This window comes from Macadamia integrifolia, chromosome 2, assembly GCF_013358625.1.
Source record: "Macadamia integrifolia cultivar HAES 741 chromosome 2, SCU_Mint_v3, whole genome shotgun sequence".
Classification (NCBI taxonomy): domain Eukaryota; kingdom Viridiplantae; phylum Streptophyta; class Magnoliopsida; order Proteales; family Proteaceae; genus Macadamia; species Macadamia integrifolia.
The window spans coordinates 34,979,063-34,999,178 of NC_056558.1; the positions used below are offsets into that span (position 1 = coordinate 34,979,063).

Consider the following 20,116-nt stretch of genomic DNA (forward strand, 5'->3'; position numbering starts at 1 on the left):
TTACTTCTTAATTCACCACTTTGGTGGCGACAAGTTATTCCCTTTGGTTATTCGTATGATTATAAACGAATATTTACTTCCAAGTGAATTATATAAATATTTAATTATTTATATGCTTAAAATTTTGTTTCTTTATTATAAGTATGTTCAAGTAAAAATGTTGGAATTTTGAATATGATAAAAGTTCCTAAAACCGATTTAGAATTGGAACCTTTCCACACAATAATATATCTCAATTTTTTAACTGGTGAGGCTAGTTCTAATCATAACCATTTAGAGACCCAAATGGTTGATAGTAAAAAAATATGTAAGAAATTTGCAAGGGTGGGATTGGCAAGTTGATGTCAAGCTTGAAAATTGTCCGTTATTTGGATTAAAGAAAGAAGGAAGTTTCGTCTCATTTTGTTAGCAAGCGAGCCAATGGATATAATTCACTATCTTTCTTTCCAAGCGAGTCACAAGGATTTTCCTTTTATTTTCATTCCAGTAAATAAGCAAGTATTGGTACATGAGCTCAGGTTCAAGGCTAGCAAAATTTACTACACATAGCTACTAAGAAATCTTTGCAAGCGATGTGGCAACAAGGAAGGAAAAATGAAATGAATGAATATGTACTTTTTAGGGGTGGAATTTGGTGGGGGAGAGAATAAATGGAATAAGGGTGGTATTATATGGGAAATAGAATAAATAGGAGTAGGAAAGATATAGTCGCAAACAACTTTTCCACGAAGGCATGAATAATGCTAAAGTCATACGAATTTAGGAAGTGATAGTGGTGGTAAAAAGTGAATGCACTTTTTTTTTTTTTGGGTACAATATGCCACACTAACAGACAACAACGATTACATTTATTGTTCAGTAAGTTGAAAATCTCACTTATTCAAATACTCATATTCGTGATAGTTTATTTAGAGAAAAAAAAAAAAAATTTTGTGAGAGACAAATACAAGTTTTTCATTCATTTTTGTCTTTTTAACTTATCTCAGTAATCAAATAGGGCCTTAGAATTGATTAAATCAAACCGATAATTTATCATTTTTATTTTGGGTAAGATTTATTTACCAATTTAATCATCAACAAATGTGGCCCTTACCATTATCAGTTTTTTGTTGGATCTTAAATATGCGGTTCAGGATATGGACAATCTTGATATGATTAAACAATGTCGAAGTAATATATTGCCCACCGGTTAACCAATAAACCGCACATAAGAGGCGCGACTTTAACGAATTTAAATTAAACAGAAAAAGAAAGAAAATCCCGCCTGGCTAGTAGCTGGCGGCAAGCAACATCATTCTTCAAAATGAAACACCGTCATCAAAGCGTTAATAAGGACACGGTCCGGAACTAGCCGACTAGGGTTTATACTTTTGCTGAACGGCTCTCTACCACACTGTCATGATCCTATAAGCGCAGGGAGCGCACAGCTCTCGACAGCTGCGACATGCGAGGGAAAAAGAAATAAGCCACCATTTCAAAACCCTAACATTCGTCGATAGCTCAAAATCGTAACCAGTAACCACTCCAAACTCCAATCAGGTATACTATTATAAACCCTAAAGAATTTTCTTCTCGTTTTCATTATTTTCCCCATCGTCTGTAGCATCGACAATCTCTGCAAATTTTGTGTCAGAATCAAATATCGACTTCGCTACTCATGAATTGAAGTAGACAGAAAGCTCAATCTCTTGCGATTCGTTATACTTGACTAGTTTTCTATAGCCATTTTACTATCACAAGCTTAGATTTAACTCTAATCTGTGTGTGTTTGATCTGTAGGCTCAATCTCTTGGTTGCATAAGTTAGCATAGGTAAAGGGATGAGCACCACAATGCAGAGAACTTCAAAAGCTGGGAGACAATCGGTTTTTTTCAATGATTTGGCATCACCAGTTTCCGCGCATAGAGGAAAATTCATGAGCCCAGGTCAGGCAGCTGCAGTGTCTGCTCTATGGCGAGAGAATTTTGGGGGCGCCGATCCTCCACCGCCTCCTATATTCACCTTGGAAGACCGTGCAGATTTCTCTCCGGAATCCGGGATTGTGGATTATCAGATGTCTCCGGAAGCAAAGTTGGAGATGAGGACACCTGTAAGGGATTCTCGTCGGGATTCTGTTTCTCCCTTGAAAAGCAAGTCTGAGGCTAGCACTTCTTATGCTGCAATGGGGGCACAGCAAATGCAGCATACCCCTGCCAGTTCGAGTTGGTGGTCCCCCGGAAAGAGTGCGAGTGATCATGATGAGAAAGGGAAGGGTTCACCAGTTGAGGGTGTCGTTCAGCCTGGTGGATTAATTATGTTACCACCACCGAGAGAAGTTGCCAGACCAGAGTTGCAGAGGAATAGCTTACCAACGAGCGACCTTGACCTTGACGAAGAGGAATGGGTCACTGTTTATGGGTATGTTCCACTTCAGTGGAAATTTGTCTTTGTTTTCCTTTTGTTGCTTATACTCTATAAATTTGTGCTATTTATGCTATTTTATTTGTTCATATTTTGTCTGGCTTGACTTGATTCTGAAATTTGTTATGGGTTGTGACTCAATTGTTAGAAACTTCTTATTTGCTTTGTGAATAGAGCAAGGGAATATTAAGTTTTGAATTTTAGTCTCGACAGGTAATTTCGAGTTTTGAGTTCAAGGAAATAGTGTCCTTGTACTCTTTCTTTTGAGAGTGCCTTATTTTTCTTCTGACTACATCACCAGATTGTCATGAAATATTTGTGTAACTGTTATCCAAATGAATCTCCTCCAGCTCTTAATGGGGGAATACTCAGATGTTTCTTGTTCTGTCTGCCTTAATATATCCCATTCGATTCATTTATCTATTCTCTTATCTGAAGAGACCAGCAAGACTTATTCTCCACCTATTTTATTCTGCTTGTGTTGCCATTGTTAGCTAAAAGAAAGTTGTCCAATTTTGGAATTTTTTAGGGTGGAGTTGTGGGGGGGGGGGAAGGAAAGGCGTTGGTTCATGTCGGTAGTTCTGTGTTTCTTATCTCTCCAAATTTTCTTCTTCAGAGCCCAATCCATCAAAATTGCCAGGTCTGAGCCATGGGTTGCACTCCTAAGTGTTTCGCGTTGCTTTAAACATCTGATACTAGATGTAATAAAATCTCCTCAATAACTTCATGTGAGCATCACAGATCACCTAGATGAAATCATACCACATTATGAAAATATGAGTCCAAGCCTCAGCTTTTTATAAGTTTTTATTAGCAGCTTATTTCTATTGATCATTTCTTCGGATGGAAATCATGGAATTCATCATGATCAACCATATCCTAAATGGTATTAGAAAGTAACGTTTTATTCACCCATCAACATTCTGAAATTTCAAATTGGAGGATTCTAGAACAATTACTAAAACCTCAGCTGGAGTATTATCAGTTTGTCGCTGGGATCATGATGGATTTTTGTTATGATTGTGTGCCATTGGTTCCACATATATCGTTATTGAAAACTTGTTCTTCTTTTATTTAGCTCTGAAAATTCTTGAAAAATCTATTGAGGTCCTTGCAGTTGAAGGTATCTTTTACTCATGTGAACGTTTAATGTGGAGATTTGTTTGTACTTCATTTGTCTCTCTTTGTGATCAGTAGCATGCTTTGTCTTGCATATTCAATCTCTACCTTGTTTACTCTTTTTTTTTGCTCTTTTTCGGATTTCCCCTGGGAATACCTGTCCTTGTGATAAGCTGCATGTTTTGTTTTACACATTTCACCTTAAATAATCTTGTTTTACATTGTGGCATTCAGATTTTCCCCAGGTGATACCAATTTAGTGTTGCGGGAGTTTGAAAAATGTGGCGTGATATTGAGACATGTGCCGGGTCCAAGAGAGGCTAACTGGATTCATATTCTTTATGAGGTTTTTCTTCTTTTCATCAACTTGTACTTTCTTGTTCATAATTTATTGTGCTTCCCATGTACCTAATCCATTATTTAACAATAAAATTTTACTTTATCTTCTATTTAGTCCATTTTTATTTGATCTGTGAAAATAGTTGTTTGTTATGCTAACAAGTTGTTCAGGTTGGAAAATAAGTGAAAGAAATAAAGTTGAAGAAAATGTGGGCAGAAATATATAAGGGAAATTTGCTACCTTTTTTAACTCATTTGTCTGCTGTAGCTTTAATAGCTTATCTTAGTTTTTATTATCCTACAAAGAAGGAATTATTGTGTTGTTGGCAGATATAACAAGGCATGAAATGGGACTAAATTTGATTCCACAATAATTTAGGTCTTCCATGGAATTATTGGTTGTGATGCCACACTGCCACAGGTCCACAGCACCTAAAGCACACACAAGCACATGCTGAATAACCAAATTGTCCAATTAGTGGGCTGCATCTATGATATATATGGAGACAGAGATATTCATAGTATAATATTAGGTCCATGTTGGACTGAATCCTATGTGGCACTGATTAAGAATTGTCCTATCCTTTCCTCTTGTTAGAAAGATGATGCGGATCCGGATTCCAAAGACTGAAATCGGATCGCTTAGGGCTCACAAAAATGATAAATATCTCAATTTTATGGTTGGGGGGCAATCTTGTAAGTTCAGGAACACTCTAGCACTTAAAAGAGAGGAAAATAGATAATAGGGTCAAACTGAGATAGAAATTAAAAGAGGAGTATTCTGGAATTAATAAAGGAATGAGGAAATATTAGAACAAGTTTAAGAAAAGAGGGGGTTAGTTAGTTGTAAATAGAACAAACTAGGTTACTTAAGAATAAAAGAAAAGTCATCTTCTACCTTAGGTCACGTTAGGGAGCAAAAAACCAGTGGTAACGAGAGGTTTCAGATTGATGGGGCTCCTTCATCAAGTCTTGGTTTGGGCTGATCTTCCAAACGAAGGCTACCAACCCTGTGGCCTCTTGATTCCAGCAGACAGGTATCTCAAACCAGCAATCGGCGAGGAGCAATTGTACCTGCAAGTTAGATCTGGCGGTGTCTACTGTTCCAGATCTGGTTGAGGAGGAATGGTTCCCAAATCAGCAGGACTCTCTATCTCAGATTCAGATGTCTGAATCGCTTTATGGCTTCCTACTACTACACCAAGTTTCAAGCCAACAGCCTTGGGTATGAAGGAGATCGACCAACTGTGAGGTGTAGCTAACGTCGCCCAGAAAACAGAGTATCAGAAAATCTAACAGCAGGAAATAAGAAAGGGTTGGGAGGAAGAAGAAGATAAAAAGGGGAAAGAGAAGATTTCAGAGAGTCAGGGAGGGGGAAAACAGCCCACGGCAGCCATGGTTTTCATACCAAATTTCAGTTCTTCAAAAACTTCAAATCTGTCTCTTACTAGTGAATTACATGGTTTATAAAAGAAAACTCAAAGCATGAAAATGATAATCTAAAATTAGAAGCTAACTAATACCAAAAGAAATTGTTTCTAAAGCCAAAAGGGAATCAAATCAAAGCTAAACTTTCCCTAGACCCATCGCCCAACTGCATCAAAAGACCTTGTCTATCAATGTTGAATAAGGAGGGGAGCATAAAAGCTTTAAGACGTAGAATAAAGTCATATTTGAGAAGATGAAATTAATAAAACAAAGGTGTTCCAGTTTATTGATTTGCACTTTGTATCTTCAATTTCAACCTTTTTGTCCTTGTTATGACAATTTATCCCGAAAGCTCGAGATGCTAAGTAAGTGCCACGGGCCCACAACAATGTATATCAACACACAGCAACACCCTCCCCACACACACGACACATGTCTCTGCTCATGACAGCATTTTTAAAGACTGCTACCTTGAGAGGTGTTTGCCATTGTTCCCATGAGGGGGAGTGTCCCTGTTTAGTTGTAATTGTTAGGCTATGAGTCGTTATTAATTGTACTTTACTTTCCTCGTTGGGAAAGGCAATTCATTGTTTAAATTCCCTTGTCGAATGATGCACATGTGAGAGCAAACTTCCATTCAAAAGACTTCCCTTACTGTTGGTTTCTTCTTCCTATTGTGAGGAAGAAGAAAGGGGCCTCTTTGTTTAATCTACACCCAATTTCAGTTACATAAATACCCCTAGTTTGTGTTATCATATCCCTTTACCCTTATTTGTTTCCCCTTCCAAGTGTGCCCTCTATGATAATTATAAATTCCCCTCTTGCCCATTCCCCAATTTAACCACCAAATTGCCTCTTGAATGCCACTCTTTCTTTGTAACTTAGTTATTGGGTATTCGGGTGGACCCATTGCAAACCTAGGTCGGGTTTTGTGACCCAGGTCTTGCATTAAACCCCTTCATACCCAATACTCTATTACCTACCAGTATCCCCTTGGACATTTTCATTAATTACAGTTTTGCCATTCAAATGTAGGACTGATTTGAACAATCAAACCAGATCCAAAACTGCAGGAACTTTTTAGACCAAAGAACAACCCAAAACCAGCCTCAGAGATATATCAGGAATTAAGCTTCAAATAACAGTCCAGAAATACTATCGATCTCAATGAACACTAACACAGAGAACAAGCAGTATAGTAGTAACTCTTAGAATTAACCAGGGACTAAATAAAAGTGCTAACAATCTTCAAGTAATCAGGATATATAATCAGCAGACCAGGAATCAACAGCCATATCAGTAGAAGCACTGATTTCAGAAAATAGAAGGCTGCAGCCCACTAGAAGACAAGAATTTGGAGATTTTTGATATCTCTCTAAAAACTATTCAGAAACAGCCCAAACTGAGGTCGATCCTTAGTGGGATGGGGAGGAATCTTTGACCAAAATTTGAAGGCAAACTGAGGCCTGAAACTGCCCTTTTCAGTGAAGGCCAATTGGGGATAAATTGCAGACTTTCTGGGCAGTAGAATGAAGTAATAAATACCTGGTTGCAGTGGCAGAATTGGCTTGGATGCAGAATATAAAAGAGAGAAAAAAAACACACTAAGATCCTCCTGGACTTCACATTGCAAGGAGTCACTCGGATCACACACCGAGTCCTTCTTCCTTGATTAGACACAAGGAACAGTCATGGAGAAACCCAGCGGCAGCAGCATAATAGCTTTCTTTTTCAAATGCAAAATCGTGCGGCTTAATGGGAGCCCTCTCTTTTATTTATAATAATGATGGGGTTGCAAGAAAATAGAAACTAACTCTAGTTTTAAAAAACTGAAATAGGAAACTAAAGAAAATAGAAACTCTTATAGTTGCTAAAACTGGAAATAGAAACTAGGAATTACAAGTATTGAAATTAGAAGCTAACTAAGTACTGAATTTGGAAACTAAATAATGCTGAAATTAGAAACTAAATAAACCCCATCAAGCCAACCTAAAAGGGAAATTAACAAGCAAATCCGTACTCAATCTTAGAGCCCTTCTTTTGGACCCACCCAATACAATCAAAACACATGAGATCAAAGGCCCAACATGTATGGAACCCAACCCTAGGTTTATTCCTAATAAAACAAGCCTATTTTGGTGATTAATCTGCATCACATTCCCTATTACTTTTTTTTATACTAGTACTTTATACAAAAATCCAGCCATTGGATTACCATCAATTTTTGCTGTCATATTTGTTTGACTGATCACTACACTTGGTAAAAATATCGGCCACATCAGATTGGGTTTTCTTGGGTTTTTTTGGTAACCTGCTAATTAGGTAGGTATGCTATGTAAATTGCAAACCAGCCGTTGTATTAACTCAATATTTTAGGGATTTTTGTTATTGTCTGTGGGAGATATCAAGCTCTCTGGTTTTGAATTATTAATTTATTACTGTCATGCCCTTGTTTGTGATTTGGTTCCTTGCTGATGAGATTTTTGGTTTTATTATGAAATTTGTCTTGTAGTTTGAGTTCTTTATCTACTTTTATCTAATCTGCTGCCACTATTAATGCTATTGCAATTGCTCTTGATTATGGGATTTATGTGTTGCTCATCTTTTATGACGTTAATTATTGCTGCCATGTGATGATGGGTTATCATTTAGTGTTCTCCCTTGCATTTTTGTCCACGTCTAATGCCTACATTTGAGGGGAGATTGAAGGTTATTATTACTATTATTTACTCGTGTCGTCAGCATAGTGTCATTTGCTTATTTGAAGATTATTATTATATATTCTTGTCCTCAACAACAATTTAATGATTGCTACCGTGAAAATTGATGAGAGGGAGATTCTGCAAAGTGATTACTGTAGGTATTGGGGCTCAACCATAAATAAAAAAAGGTGATATAGAGGTCGATGTTTTGTAAAGAATTTAAATAGGATGGATGAAGTGGAGAGGTGCATCCGAAGTGTTGTGTGATCCATTTATTCCTATAAAACTTGAAGGAAAATTTATAGGACAGTCATACGACTAGGCGACTAGCTATGATGTATTGTGAGGAATGTTGGACAATTAAGAAGCATCATATAGATAAACTCAGTGTAGTGGAGATGAAGATGTTGAGATGGTGTGTGACAAAACTAGGAAGGATAAAGTAAAGAATGATTATATTAGAGCTGATTTGGGAGTAACTTTGATACATAATAAGCTACGACTACGACAAAGTTGTTTGAGGTGGCATGGTCATGTTCAACGGAGGCCTTTGGATGCTCCGGTACAAAATGAGTGATTTGGTTTAGATTGAAGGTACTAAAAGAGCCAGGGGTAGGCCTAAAATGATCTTAGGAGAAATGGTGAGGAAAGACATGCATAGCTTGGGCCTGTATTCAGTATGACATTGAATATAGCTGATTGGAGGGCAAGGATCCATATAGCCATCCCTGTGTAGTTGGGATAAGGCTAAGTTGTTGTAAAGAAGGTACTTGTCTGCAACAACCTTATATTGTTACTTGTGGTTCCTAACCTTGATGTGGATGCGTTCCCAACAACCTTATGTTGTGTTATGTGGTTTCCAACAACCTTATGTTGTCTGACGTGGTTTCCAGTAACCTATACTACCCTTATATCAGTGCTTTGCAACAATCTATGCTGCACTTTTATCAGTGGTCTGTCATAACCTGTATTGCATTTTTGCAATGACATGAATTAATGACAACTCTTCAGAACTTTGGTTCTTGGCAACATATGATCCTCAAAATTGGAATGAAGATCCCTTGTAACCTGTCTAGGTATCCTTCAAAAGATGAGCCTCAACTGATGGCTGATTGGGAAGTTATGCTCGAGGAATGAAAAAGGAAACTTCATGGAGATTCTCCATAGTAGCTTCAAGCTGAACTTCAGGTTTACAAATAACTCTCAAACACTCTCTTACAATGGCTAAAACAGAAAATAAGAAAGAAGAAAAGAGAAATCAATGGAGGGTTGAGAAGGGGGAAGAAGAAGGTTAGGTTTTGGGCATCTCACCCAACTGCATCCCACAACAAACAACATAAGCCATTTTAAAATAAACTTCATTCATTCCTAAACTAATTACTTGTCTAACAAAAGACTCTAAACACCAAAAAGGTAACAAATCCATGAAGATAATGGGCTGGTTACTGTTCATGTGAACAATAACTTTCTTTTTTTTTCTTCCTCCAACTATATCTTCATAATAAGACAAGGCAATAGTCCAACGTTGAGATCAGTAGCAAGGACTTTGGATATTCTAGAGTCTCAAAATAGGAACTAAAATACTGTAATAATGTGGAGCTGCTATGATGGTTTGATGGTTGCAGAGGTGGACCACCATAGGACAAATTTGGGGGCCAACAAAGCTGGTTTGATGGGGCTAAACCTGGTCCAGACTTGGGACAAAACTTAACCATGGTTTGGTTAGTTCGAGTCCTCCTTTTGACGGCCCTATCTACATCAACCTATGTTGCGCTTTTACCAATGATTCGTTGTGACCTATATTGTACTTTTATCTGTCTTCTTTGTGAAAGAGTGAGGGTGGTCGTAGATCAGGTTGGTTGTAAAACAATGCATGCTCGTGCTCGTCTGTTTCTTGTTTCCTCAGCCCGATCATCCAAGTCGCTCCAACGGACATGTATGTTCACTTTCATGTACCAATCGAATGATAGTCCTTTCAGGGGTTCCTTAGGGCCCGATTTACTCTATGTAGATTGAATGAACATAGAAAGCCTTCCACTGGCAGGCGATCGTGAAAACTACTGCTTGCCTTTCTTGAGAATGGCTTATGATGTTGCAATTATGATATTTTGGATTGTGGTTAGTGTTCGCTTTTGCTTATTTTGTTTGTTATCTTTTTTTATTATGCCGGTACCTTATTATAGTCTGTCGTTATAAGCATATAGCTGATCTGTAGTGGTGCATCAGGTTGACAACCGACACATTATAATTAGCCATAACCCGTCAATCTTTTTGCATGGATCTTTGCACTCGTCCTTGCTTGGAATCTCCATGTAGATGACCCCATTAAGTTGGGATAAGGTTTTGGATGTTGTTTGTTGTTTGTTTGCTATCTGGATTTATTCGACATAAAGGTTTTTCTCAACTATTTTTGTTGATGATGTGCTTGAGTTGGTAGTTCTACCAGAATGGAGTTCTCTTTATGTTTTATGGTGTCTATGTCTACTATATGTGTTCCAAGATTTTTTTTTTGGTTAATATCTATTCTTCTTGTTCTAAGTTGGAGCCTTATGAATGGGAGTGTTAAAGACTACTGCCATAAGGAGTGTTTGTCATTGTAACCGTGAGGGGGGAGTGTCCCTGTTTAGTTGTAATTGTTGGGCTATGAGTAGTTGTAGTTTACTTTCTTGTAATTAGACTTGTACTATTAGTAGCGTTTCTACTAAGAGTCAATTGCTTTATATTATAAGTATTGGGGATAGAGTGATAGACCACGACTGGGATATTGAACTAAATCCTATCGTGGTCCATTTTTTTTTTCTTTTCTCCTATCGTCTCTCTTCCTCTTGTTCTTCTTCTCCTCTTCTTCGCAGGTTTTGGTTGTCAAGGTTTTGTCACGACACCATCATGTGGCACAAAGGTGGTTATGGTTTAAGATCTCGGCATCTTATGGTTTAAGATCTCAGCGAGATGCCGAGATCTTGTTATTATCTTGGTTTTTTGGCTTGTCGAGATGAGAGCCTTGGCGATATGAATGGTCGAGCTATTTTGCACTTTTCATATTGCTTGTGCTCTCGTCTCGAGACTCTCGACAAGCCAAAACAATGAGATACTAGCGAGATCTTGCTGAGATATTGAACCATGGTATTTGAAGGGAGAGAACTAAGAAGAGAAGGATAGGGGAAGAGAGAGAAAAGGAAGCCTTCTTGGCTACACAAGTCAATTCCAAATTATCCTATTCCATTAACCATATATTCCTATACACGAAAGTCGAAAAGTGGGCAAGTCCAACGAAAGATGACAGTTGGCAAGACACTAGGCTTTGATGAAGTCCCAACAAAAGTGTGGAAGAGCATAGGATTATGTGGAGTATCTTGGTTAACCAATCTTTTCAACAAGATTATGAGCATAAGGAAGATGCTAGATGTTTGGAGGAGAAGCACTGTGGTTCTGATCTACAAAAATAAAGGTAATATTTATAATTGCAATAACTATAGAGGCATAGAACTAATGAGCCATGCTATGTAATTGTGGGAAAAAGTTATTGAAGCCCACCTGAGAAGAGAAACTACTATCTTGGAGAACCATTTTGGTTTCATGCCAATATATCCATGTCAAAAGCTATTTATTTAGTAGGCTCATGGAAAGATTTAGAGCTTATAAGAAGAACCTCCGTATGGTCTTTATTGAGTTAGAAAACGCCTATGTCAAAATCCCTAAAATGTAAATCTGGCATGTGCTAGAGAAGAGAAAGGTGTCGAGTAAATATGTTGATATAATTAAAGATATGTACGAGGTCGTGGTAACTAGTGTGAACCATGGGAGGGCAAGAAAGTGAATTCCCAATTACAACTGGGATACATCAAGGATCAACTTTAAGCCCTATGATGTAGATCGAGCCTGCAAAAGAAGGAGGCTGCAGGTTCCATCAAACTAGACCAGCCAGCCCCAATGTGGGACCATCAAGCTAGCTCAAAACAAAAAATTATTGCTTATGAGTTATTTTCACGTGAACTATACCTATGAACAACGAAGCTTAGCCTTATTCCAACTAAATGGGGTCGGCTACATGGATCCGCAAGTAAAAAACTCTTTGGGGCATCCCACTCACGACCTGTTTGCAATTCAAATCCTAGCCCTCCAGGCAGCTCTGTTAGATGTCATACTTGGGTGAAGACTTAACTTTTGCATGTCTCTACTAATTAACTCATCAATGGTTAATTTTGGCCTACCCTTAGCCCTTTTAGCTCCATTCATTTGCATCTGGTCACTCCTCCGTACTGGGGCATCCAAGGGCCTCCTTTGGACATGCCAAACCATCGTAGCCGACATTCTCTGAGCTTATCCTGGATAGGAGCAACTCCTAAATCTGATCTAACCTGGTCATTTTTTATCATATCTCTCAGGGGTTTGCCACACATCCATCTCAACATCCTCATCTTAGCCATACTCCATTTATCTATGTTATGCTTCTTGACAGCCCAACATTCTGCACTATACATCATAGCTGGTCTTATGACGGTCCTGTAGAATTTTCCTTTAAGCTTTAGAGGAATACGTCGATCACATATCAGTCCAGACGCCCCTCTCCATTTCATTCATCCTACTTTAATTCTGTGGGAAACATCATCATCAATCTCACCTTCTTTGTTTAACGTAGATCCTAGATATTTGAAGCAGTCACTTTGCGGGATCTCTCTCCCTTCAATTTTCACTTCTTCGCCATCAATCCTCGATCTACTGAAGTTACACCTCATATATTCCGTCTTCATTCTACTTATCTTGAGACCTCTCGATTCCAAAGTATGTCACCATAGTTCCAACTTATTATTAATCTCTGTCACTGTTTCACTGACCAGAACAACATCATCTGCAAAAAGCATACACCACGGGACCTCTCCTTGAATATTCTTGGTTAAATCATCCATGACAAGTGTAAATAGGTAGGGGCTCAATGCGGATCCTTTATGTTATCCAATATTAATTGGGAGCTCAGCACCTTGACCTCTCATAGATCTCACACTAGTCACTACATCTCTATACATGTCTTTAATAATATCCACATATTTACTTGACGCTTCTTTCTTCTCTAAAACCCGCCAGATTAAATCTCTGGGATCCCTGTCGTAGGCCTTTTCCAGGTCAATGAAGACCATAGAAGATCCATCTTGTAGGTTCTGACTTGTTCCATAAGCCTCCAAAGTAGGTAGATTGCTTCAGTAGTGGATCTTCTAGGCATGAAACCGAATTGGTTCTTAGAGATATAAGTTTCTCTTCTTGAGCGAGCTTTTATTACCTTCTCCTATAGTTTCATAGTATGACTCATAAGTTTTATGCCTCTATAGTTGTTGCAGCTCTGGATATCTCTTTTATTTTTGTAAATTGGAACGATAGTGCTTTTCCTCCATTCATCAGCCATCTTTTTCGTGTTCATAATCTTGTTAAACAACTTAGTTAACCAAGCGACTCCAAGTGGTCCCAAACTCTTCCACATTTCAATTGGGACCTCATCCGGACCTGGTGTCTTATCTTCCTTAAGGCCTTTTTAACCTCGGTCACTCCTATCTTGCGTACATACCTATGGTTCATGTTGTGGGACTGGCTACTCGAACCACTCCTATTAAGGATGTCTTCATTAAGCAGGTTACAAAAATACTCATCCTATCTCCTCTTTATGTCTTCTTCCTTCACAAGCATTCTGCCATCCTCACTTTTAATACATCGAATCTGGTCGAGATCCCTGCACTTCCTTTCTCGAATTTTAGCTATCTTATAGATAGCCATTTCCCCTTCCTTGGTATTTAAATTGTTATAGAAATCATTGTATTTTCTTGCCCTTGCTATCCCCATAGTTTTTCTTGCCTCGTTCCTGGCGGCCCTATATCTCTCTATCTTCATCTTCCCTAGTCCTTTGCCAAGTTTTAAAATTATCTTTCTTAGTCTAGATTGCAGCCTGGACCTCAGCATCCCACCACCCTTAGCCTAGACAGTAACTCTATTTCTTAGAAGAGGAGTGGCTTAGACAACAAGAAAGAGGCACCCATCGATTTTAGCTGAAGAGAAGATCTCTTTCTATTTTTATTCCTTAGGTAGCAATATTTTTAGCCGACCCCATTTAGTTGGGATAAGGCTGAGTTGAGTTGAGTTGAGTTGAGTTGAGTTAGGTAGCAATATTTTTTTCCTTTTAGGCTGTGTTTGGTAGCCAAGAGAAAAGAAAAGTAAAAGGTACAATTTTTAAAATTTTTTTCTTGGTTTAAGAAATTCTCTTTGTGCTTGGTATGTCCTTAACCAAGAGAAGATTCTTTTTTTGAAATTCAAAATTCACCTTGGGAATGGTGAAGTTTTCTTTTCTAGCAAAAAAAAAAAATCTTTCCAAAAACACGAGAAAACACAAAACTTTTCTTTTCTTCTTTTCTAATGGTAGCCAAACACACATACTTTTTCTATTTTCTTCCCATTTCATTTCATTTCATTTCTTTTCTAGATTCTTTTTTCTCTTCTTCTCTTGCCTACCAAACACAACCTTTCGACTTTCTACTTTCTAATGAGCTTGGCCAAAACTATAAATAGGCTTTTATTTATAAAAATTGAAGAAGTTGATTAATGATATTTTGTGAGTTTTGCATGTTAGTTTGTTCTTGAGAAACGATGTTTTAACAACTAAGATAGTTGTGGCATGTGGGTGAGAGACTTAGGATTGAGAGAGTCCACCCCACCCACATTTATCCCTTGGGATGCTCCAGTATGAAAGAGTGATCAGATCCAGTGGGAAGGAAATAGAAGAGCTAGGGGCTGACCTGAAATGACCATTGATGAGTTGGTAAGGAAATACATGCAGAAGCTAGGTCTTGACCCTAGTATGGCATCAAATAGAGTTGTTTGGAGGGAAAAGATCCATGTTGCCGACTGCGTTTAAGTGGGATGGCCCGGAGGTGTTGCATTGCCTTGTTTCTTTTCTTTATCTTTTCCCCTCCCCCCCCCTTCCCCCTTTTCCCTTTTCCCTTTTCTTTATCTTTTTCTTTGACAAATCCTTGTGGTTGACCCCATTTAGTTGGGAAAATGCTGAGTTGTTGTTGTATCGAGAGAACGAAATCCCAACCTCTGCTGATCAAAAGAGCACACAACCAGGCAATCGATTCCAGTTACAGGGTTTTCTTGGGAAGAATTTTGCATTGCGTAACTTCCATGTCAATCTCTGATTGCTGTAGGGTTTTGAGTGATCATTGAGGACCAATTGATTCAAATTTGAGGATCATTTGATGCTTCCAACTCAAGTTCTTGAAGAATCACTAGAAGTTTCATTTTTCTTGCAACCTGCATAGGTCTCAATCCAACAAGCAGAATTTGGTTAGATTTTGATGGTTTGTTCTCTCATATGTGATCTCCATTTGATCCAAAAATCAGCTCCATCTGAGCTTTTAGTTTGTGAGTGATTGAAATCTCACTCTCTTCAGCCCTATTTTTTAGATCTGAGTTTCTGTTGAATCTGAACTTGATTTGTGTTGGAGTTTGTGATGGATCCTACTGGGATTTGTTACCCCTTGGTAATCTAGTCTGACATCGCCCCTTGTTTGTTTGCACTTATCATAGATGATTTAACCTAGAACATCCAAGGCAAAGTCCCTTGGTGTATGCTCATTGCTGATGATATTGTCTTAGTGTATGAGGCAAAAACAGGATTAACGCTAAGTTGGAGTTATGAAGATCAATCTTGAAATCAAGAGGTTTTAAGATAAGTAGAACAAACACGAAGTATATGGTGAAAATTGAGGTTAGAGGGATACCGCAAAGTGACTATTTTAGATATTTAGGGTCAACTATAAATTAAAAAAATTGATATAAAGAATGATGTTTCACAACAAATTAAAGTGGGATGGATGAAGTGGAGAAGTGCACTCAAGAGTGTTGTGTGACTGAAGTATTCCTTTAAAGTTTAAAGGAAAATTCTATAGAACTGTTATGCAACCCACTATGATGTATGGGGCGTGATGTTGGGCAATTAGGACTAATCACATAGATAAGCCATTTGTAGCAAAGATGAGGATGTTGAGATGAATTTACAACAAAACTAGGAAGGATAAAGAAATGATGACCATATTAGAACTGATTTTGGAGTTGCCCCGATTTATGATAAGCTTCGAGAAATTTGTTTGAGGTGGTATGGCCATTTTCAATGGAGGCTGATGGATGCACCAATAAGGAGGAGTGATCTTGTTCAGTTCATTAAGCAGTTTGGCTGACAGCCCTCTTCTGCCTCCTAGTATATGTCTTTAGTGCTGCATCAATGCTGCTGTGAGGCTCAGTGAAGAGTGATAACTCTTGGGATTGGTGAGATTCAGATCTAGGTCTGTTGGTGGTAAATCAACGGTCATCTCTTCTCATGTTTGTGACTCTTCACTTACAATAGTCATTAGGTAACTTAAAAGAAAAAGGACACTCAAGAGGAAAGCCCGCTGCACTAGGTAAAAGTCTTTAACTAAAAGAAAAGAAATAAAGACAACTTAACTAATCCCGTAGGCCAAGCTTCAACCTATATTATAAGCCCATTACAATGAAATACATGGTATCGAAGGCCCAAGCCCAACACATACATAAATGAACCCAAGGTTTATTTATAGTAAAATAAGCCCATTTAGGTGATCTATCTGCATCAGGGTGTTGCTAGCCATTGATACATGATCCCAAGCTGATATAAAGCCATAAAGGGAAAATCAGAGGTGGCTTTTATTCAAAATTTTGGACTTTCTTTAATAGAGATTGGATCAGCTGTTTCTTCCTATCAAGATTGGGATCTCCAGTGGTCTGTCTAGTGGATTTGATGCCAATATAACCCTATAGTGTTTTTCCTGCTTTGTGCATGTTTCAGCCAGCATCCCAGGTCTTGATTGGCCCATCCAATCCATGATACTGAGTTATAAAACCTTGTTCTTTAACTGATGAGTTAAGTTGACATTTGATGCATGGACTACATGAGGAAGGACTGGTACAGCGGGTTATGAGGCCTACAGTGAAATTCTGACGCATGACACTTGGGATTTTCTATGGTGAAATTCTGATGACATGACACAAGGGGGATAAACTGTTTTATGATCATAGGTGGTGATGATGGTACTCGTTGCAATTGTTGTGTACACAAGAATTTTTACCAGTATTAGGGATTACGAGTAATCACGTAAATTGTGATCCAAATGGCAATAAAGGCTCTTGTGAGCATGTGTCCTTTTGTTTGCTCATGGGCACTTCTTCCTAGATAAGAGTCAGCCTGTTTGTGTATTGATATTTTTCTGTAATGATTACTGGTCTTTATACTTTGAATCGATTAGGTGTTTGGAAATTGTATTGCCATATAGATTATTTCCATACAGCTTTCTGAAAATGTTATAAATAATGGAGAATGCGATGTTCAATACCTAATAATATGCTCATTTAGTATGGATCCATGGTACAGATAGTGGTTGTATGTTTAGTTGCTGGATGGTTAAGTCCAAGTTCTGAAAGTTGCACCGAATACTTGATTCCTTTATTTGTTAGCCTTATTTGGAGCGAGAATTTATGTTAGATTACAAATTCTGGGTCATTACTAAATAACTAATTATTCACATCTTGATTCATGCAGAATCGTTCTGATGCTCTGAAGGCTCTCAGCAAGAATGGGATGCAGATCGGTGGACTGCTGATTGTTGGTGTGAAGACCTTGGATCCAATTCAACGCCAGGCCCTGAATGAAAGGGTAAACAACCAGGGGTTCATGACTATGCCCTCTCCAGCCAGTAGAAACTCCGAGATGATCCCTTCTCGAGTCTCTCCTCGCCCCTATCATGTTCAGAATAAGGGTAATTCTAGTACCCAACGTTCAGTTGGTGCAATTGCCGCTCCTGCCAAATCTGTCATGTCCAAAGTCATGGATTTGATGTTTGGCATCTGAGGTGAGTGGTTGTCATCCAATTGGCTCCTACTCATATAATATGTTCTCTTAGTATAAGTTTTTGAGTCTTATCCTTTTGCATGATTCGAGAAAAGGGTTTCTGTTTCCCTCCCCTAGTGGCAGGTTTGCACCCATATCTTGTTTGCAATGAGCTTTGTTTTTATTTTTTTTTACTGTTGGGGCGGGTAGAAATTTGTTGTTTCTTTATATCATCATCCTATGAATCGTGTAAGTTGTAGAATCTCATTATTATTAGTTTCATTCTGGATTTTTGATGATCTTCGTATCTTCTTTTAAGGATGCAAAAATGAGCAATTTGAAATGCCATTATTCAATAAAATGTGGCAGTGGATTACATGATGTGCAGATGTGTTCATTGATGCACATATCTGATTGATAAATTAGCTCTTAGATTGGAAGATGCTGAGGTTTTTAATTGTTTTATAATAGTAATTTGCTTTTACAGTTCAGAAGAATAGCCCTAGTAATAAAAAGTGGCTGAATCTTTTGTCCTGATTTTTTAGAAGTATCACCTTTCATTGTTACATGGTTAGCGATAGTGATGCAAAAAATATTGCATCCCACCATGTCATAGTCCTGACTGTTATAGTAAAGGAGGTTGGAACTTTCAGGAAAAAACTTAGAATTGGGAGGGCGATCCTCCTGGTCTACTGACCGTACCCCTAACCAACACAAGTGAACAGGTGGAGTATACTTCAACCTTTAATCACTTAATAGTTAAGATGATATGAGGACATATAGGTATCTTATTATAGTCTGCCGTTACAAGCTTGTGGTTGATTTGTAGTGGTGTGGCAAGTTGACAGTTAGCATTTGTCTTTGTTTGGAATCTTCATGTGGTCGATTCCATTAAATTGGGATTAGGTTTTTGTCTTAGATATTCTTGTTATTAAGGACATGCCTTTAGATGATGGGGAGGGGGCATGTGACTTCATTCTTAGCTTTGGCCACCAACATGCATTGTGCCTATGATAGAAAGCCAATTCAAGCCTTCACGTTGGACAAGATGGGCACAATTGGCATTTGTCATTATAATTGAAGGGTAACTTGCGCATGATCTATTGATCTCTAGTAAGGACATGTGGATTATCAAAACCTGAATTTTGCGTTTTTGTGTACTCTTTGAATGCGTACTTAAAATGTTATACTTTTACAAGTTGGCTTTCCTTGCAATGCATCGAGTCTCCCAAAGTTCCTTTACAATCAATTCCCCATACCTTGAAAGCACACTGGTTAATAAACCCCACCCACATCTTATACAAGGGTAATAACTAATAAGAACAAATGGGCTCTGTTTGGTTGCAAGATAAATTTAAAGATGAAGAAGTGAAAATTTCAAATTTAAAAAAAATAAATTTTTGTAATAGTTATTCAATGTGATTATATTATATTATATTTAATTTTTATTTAATATTTTATAGCAAAAGGTTTTGAATGTAAATTAAAATAAAATTTAATAACCAAATATGGAATGATTTAAAAGTTAGTGATATAGTCACTTGGGTAATGATTGTAAAATTTTATTATTATTATTATTATTATTATTATTATCTGTTTGAAAATCTTGTTTCTCTTCTCTTTAATTCCTCTTGCAACCAAATGGAGTTATAATGAAGTTCTAATAAAAACACAGAATGAAATCTCTCTCGAAGCGTCAAATCATGAAGGTATACTGTTTACCCTCGAAAATGAAAAGGATTTTCTTATTGGTATCTCTTGGAGTCCAATAATTTGTGACATTATTTTTGTAGAGTAATTTTTTTTAATGAGACGAAGTCTATCATTTAACATAACATGTGTATTTGAAAAATGTGCAACAATATAGCTTTTAATAATGACATAATAATAAATCACTTTCAAACTGTGTTGTAAACTCCTTTTCAACTTTTGTTTGAAGAGTTTTTGAAAATAGAACAAGTGCAATGATAAGAAATTGCCAAAATTCTAAATACACCTATAGTGAGGGTTTAAGACATGGGATCAGGCTCAACCAATAAGACCTGAATTGGTATTGGATTGATTTGGATTGGAATGAATCGGATAGATTTAGCACTTTTTTACTTTTTTAAGGTTTCGAACATTACTACCTTTAGGTTGTACTCAGGAGGATCAGTCTCGATTGATACTAATTCAATCCAAGCGATATCAACCTATTTGATTTGATTTTTAAAACTAGGACCTATAGAGACATTATTTAGATAGT

At 37.6% G+C, this 20,116-nt stretch overlaps 1 protein-coding gene across 1 annotated transcript; it reads left to right on the forward strand.

Annotated features, from left to right (window-relative positions):
• Positions 1-1,381: 1,381 nt before the first annotated feature.
• On the forward strand, positions 1,382-18,170 carry LOC122089333 (nuclear pore complex protein NUP35). The gene is made up of 4 exons (XM_042658979.1): positions 1,382-1,539; positions 1,780-2,397; positions 3,754-3,865; positions 17,584-18,170. The coding sequence occupies exons 2-4, from the start codon at positions 1,820-1,822 to the stop codon at positions 17,890-17,892; spliced, it is 999 nt and encodes a 332-aa protein (XP_042514913.1). The 5' UTR covers positions 1,382-1,539; positions 1,780-1,819; the 3' UTR covers positions 17,893-18,170.
• Positions 18,171-20,116: the final 1,946 nt, after the last annotated feature.

Excerpts from the sequence above, each read along its gene's own strand:
- LOC122089333 (XM_042658979.1), top strand. The coding sequence starts at position 1,820 with ATGAGCACCACAATGCAGAGAACTTCAAAAGCTGGGAGACAATCGGTT. Across the intron at positions 2,398-3,753 it reads GAATGGGTCACTGTTTATGG|ATTTTCCCCAGGTGATACCA; the intron begins GTATGTTCCACT and ends TGTGGCATTCAG. Across the intron at positions 3,866-17,583 it reads GGATTCATATTCTTTATGAG|AATCGTTCTGATGCTCTGAA; the intron begins GTTTTTCTTCTT and ends TGATTCATGCAG.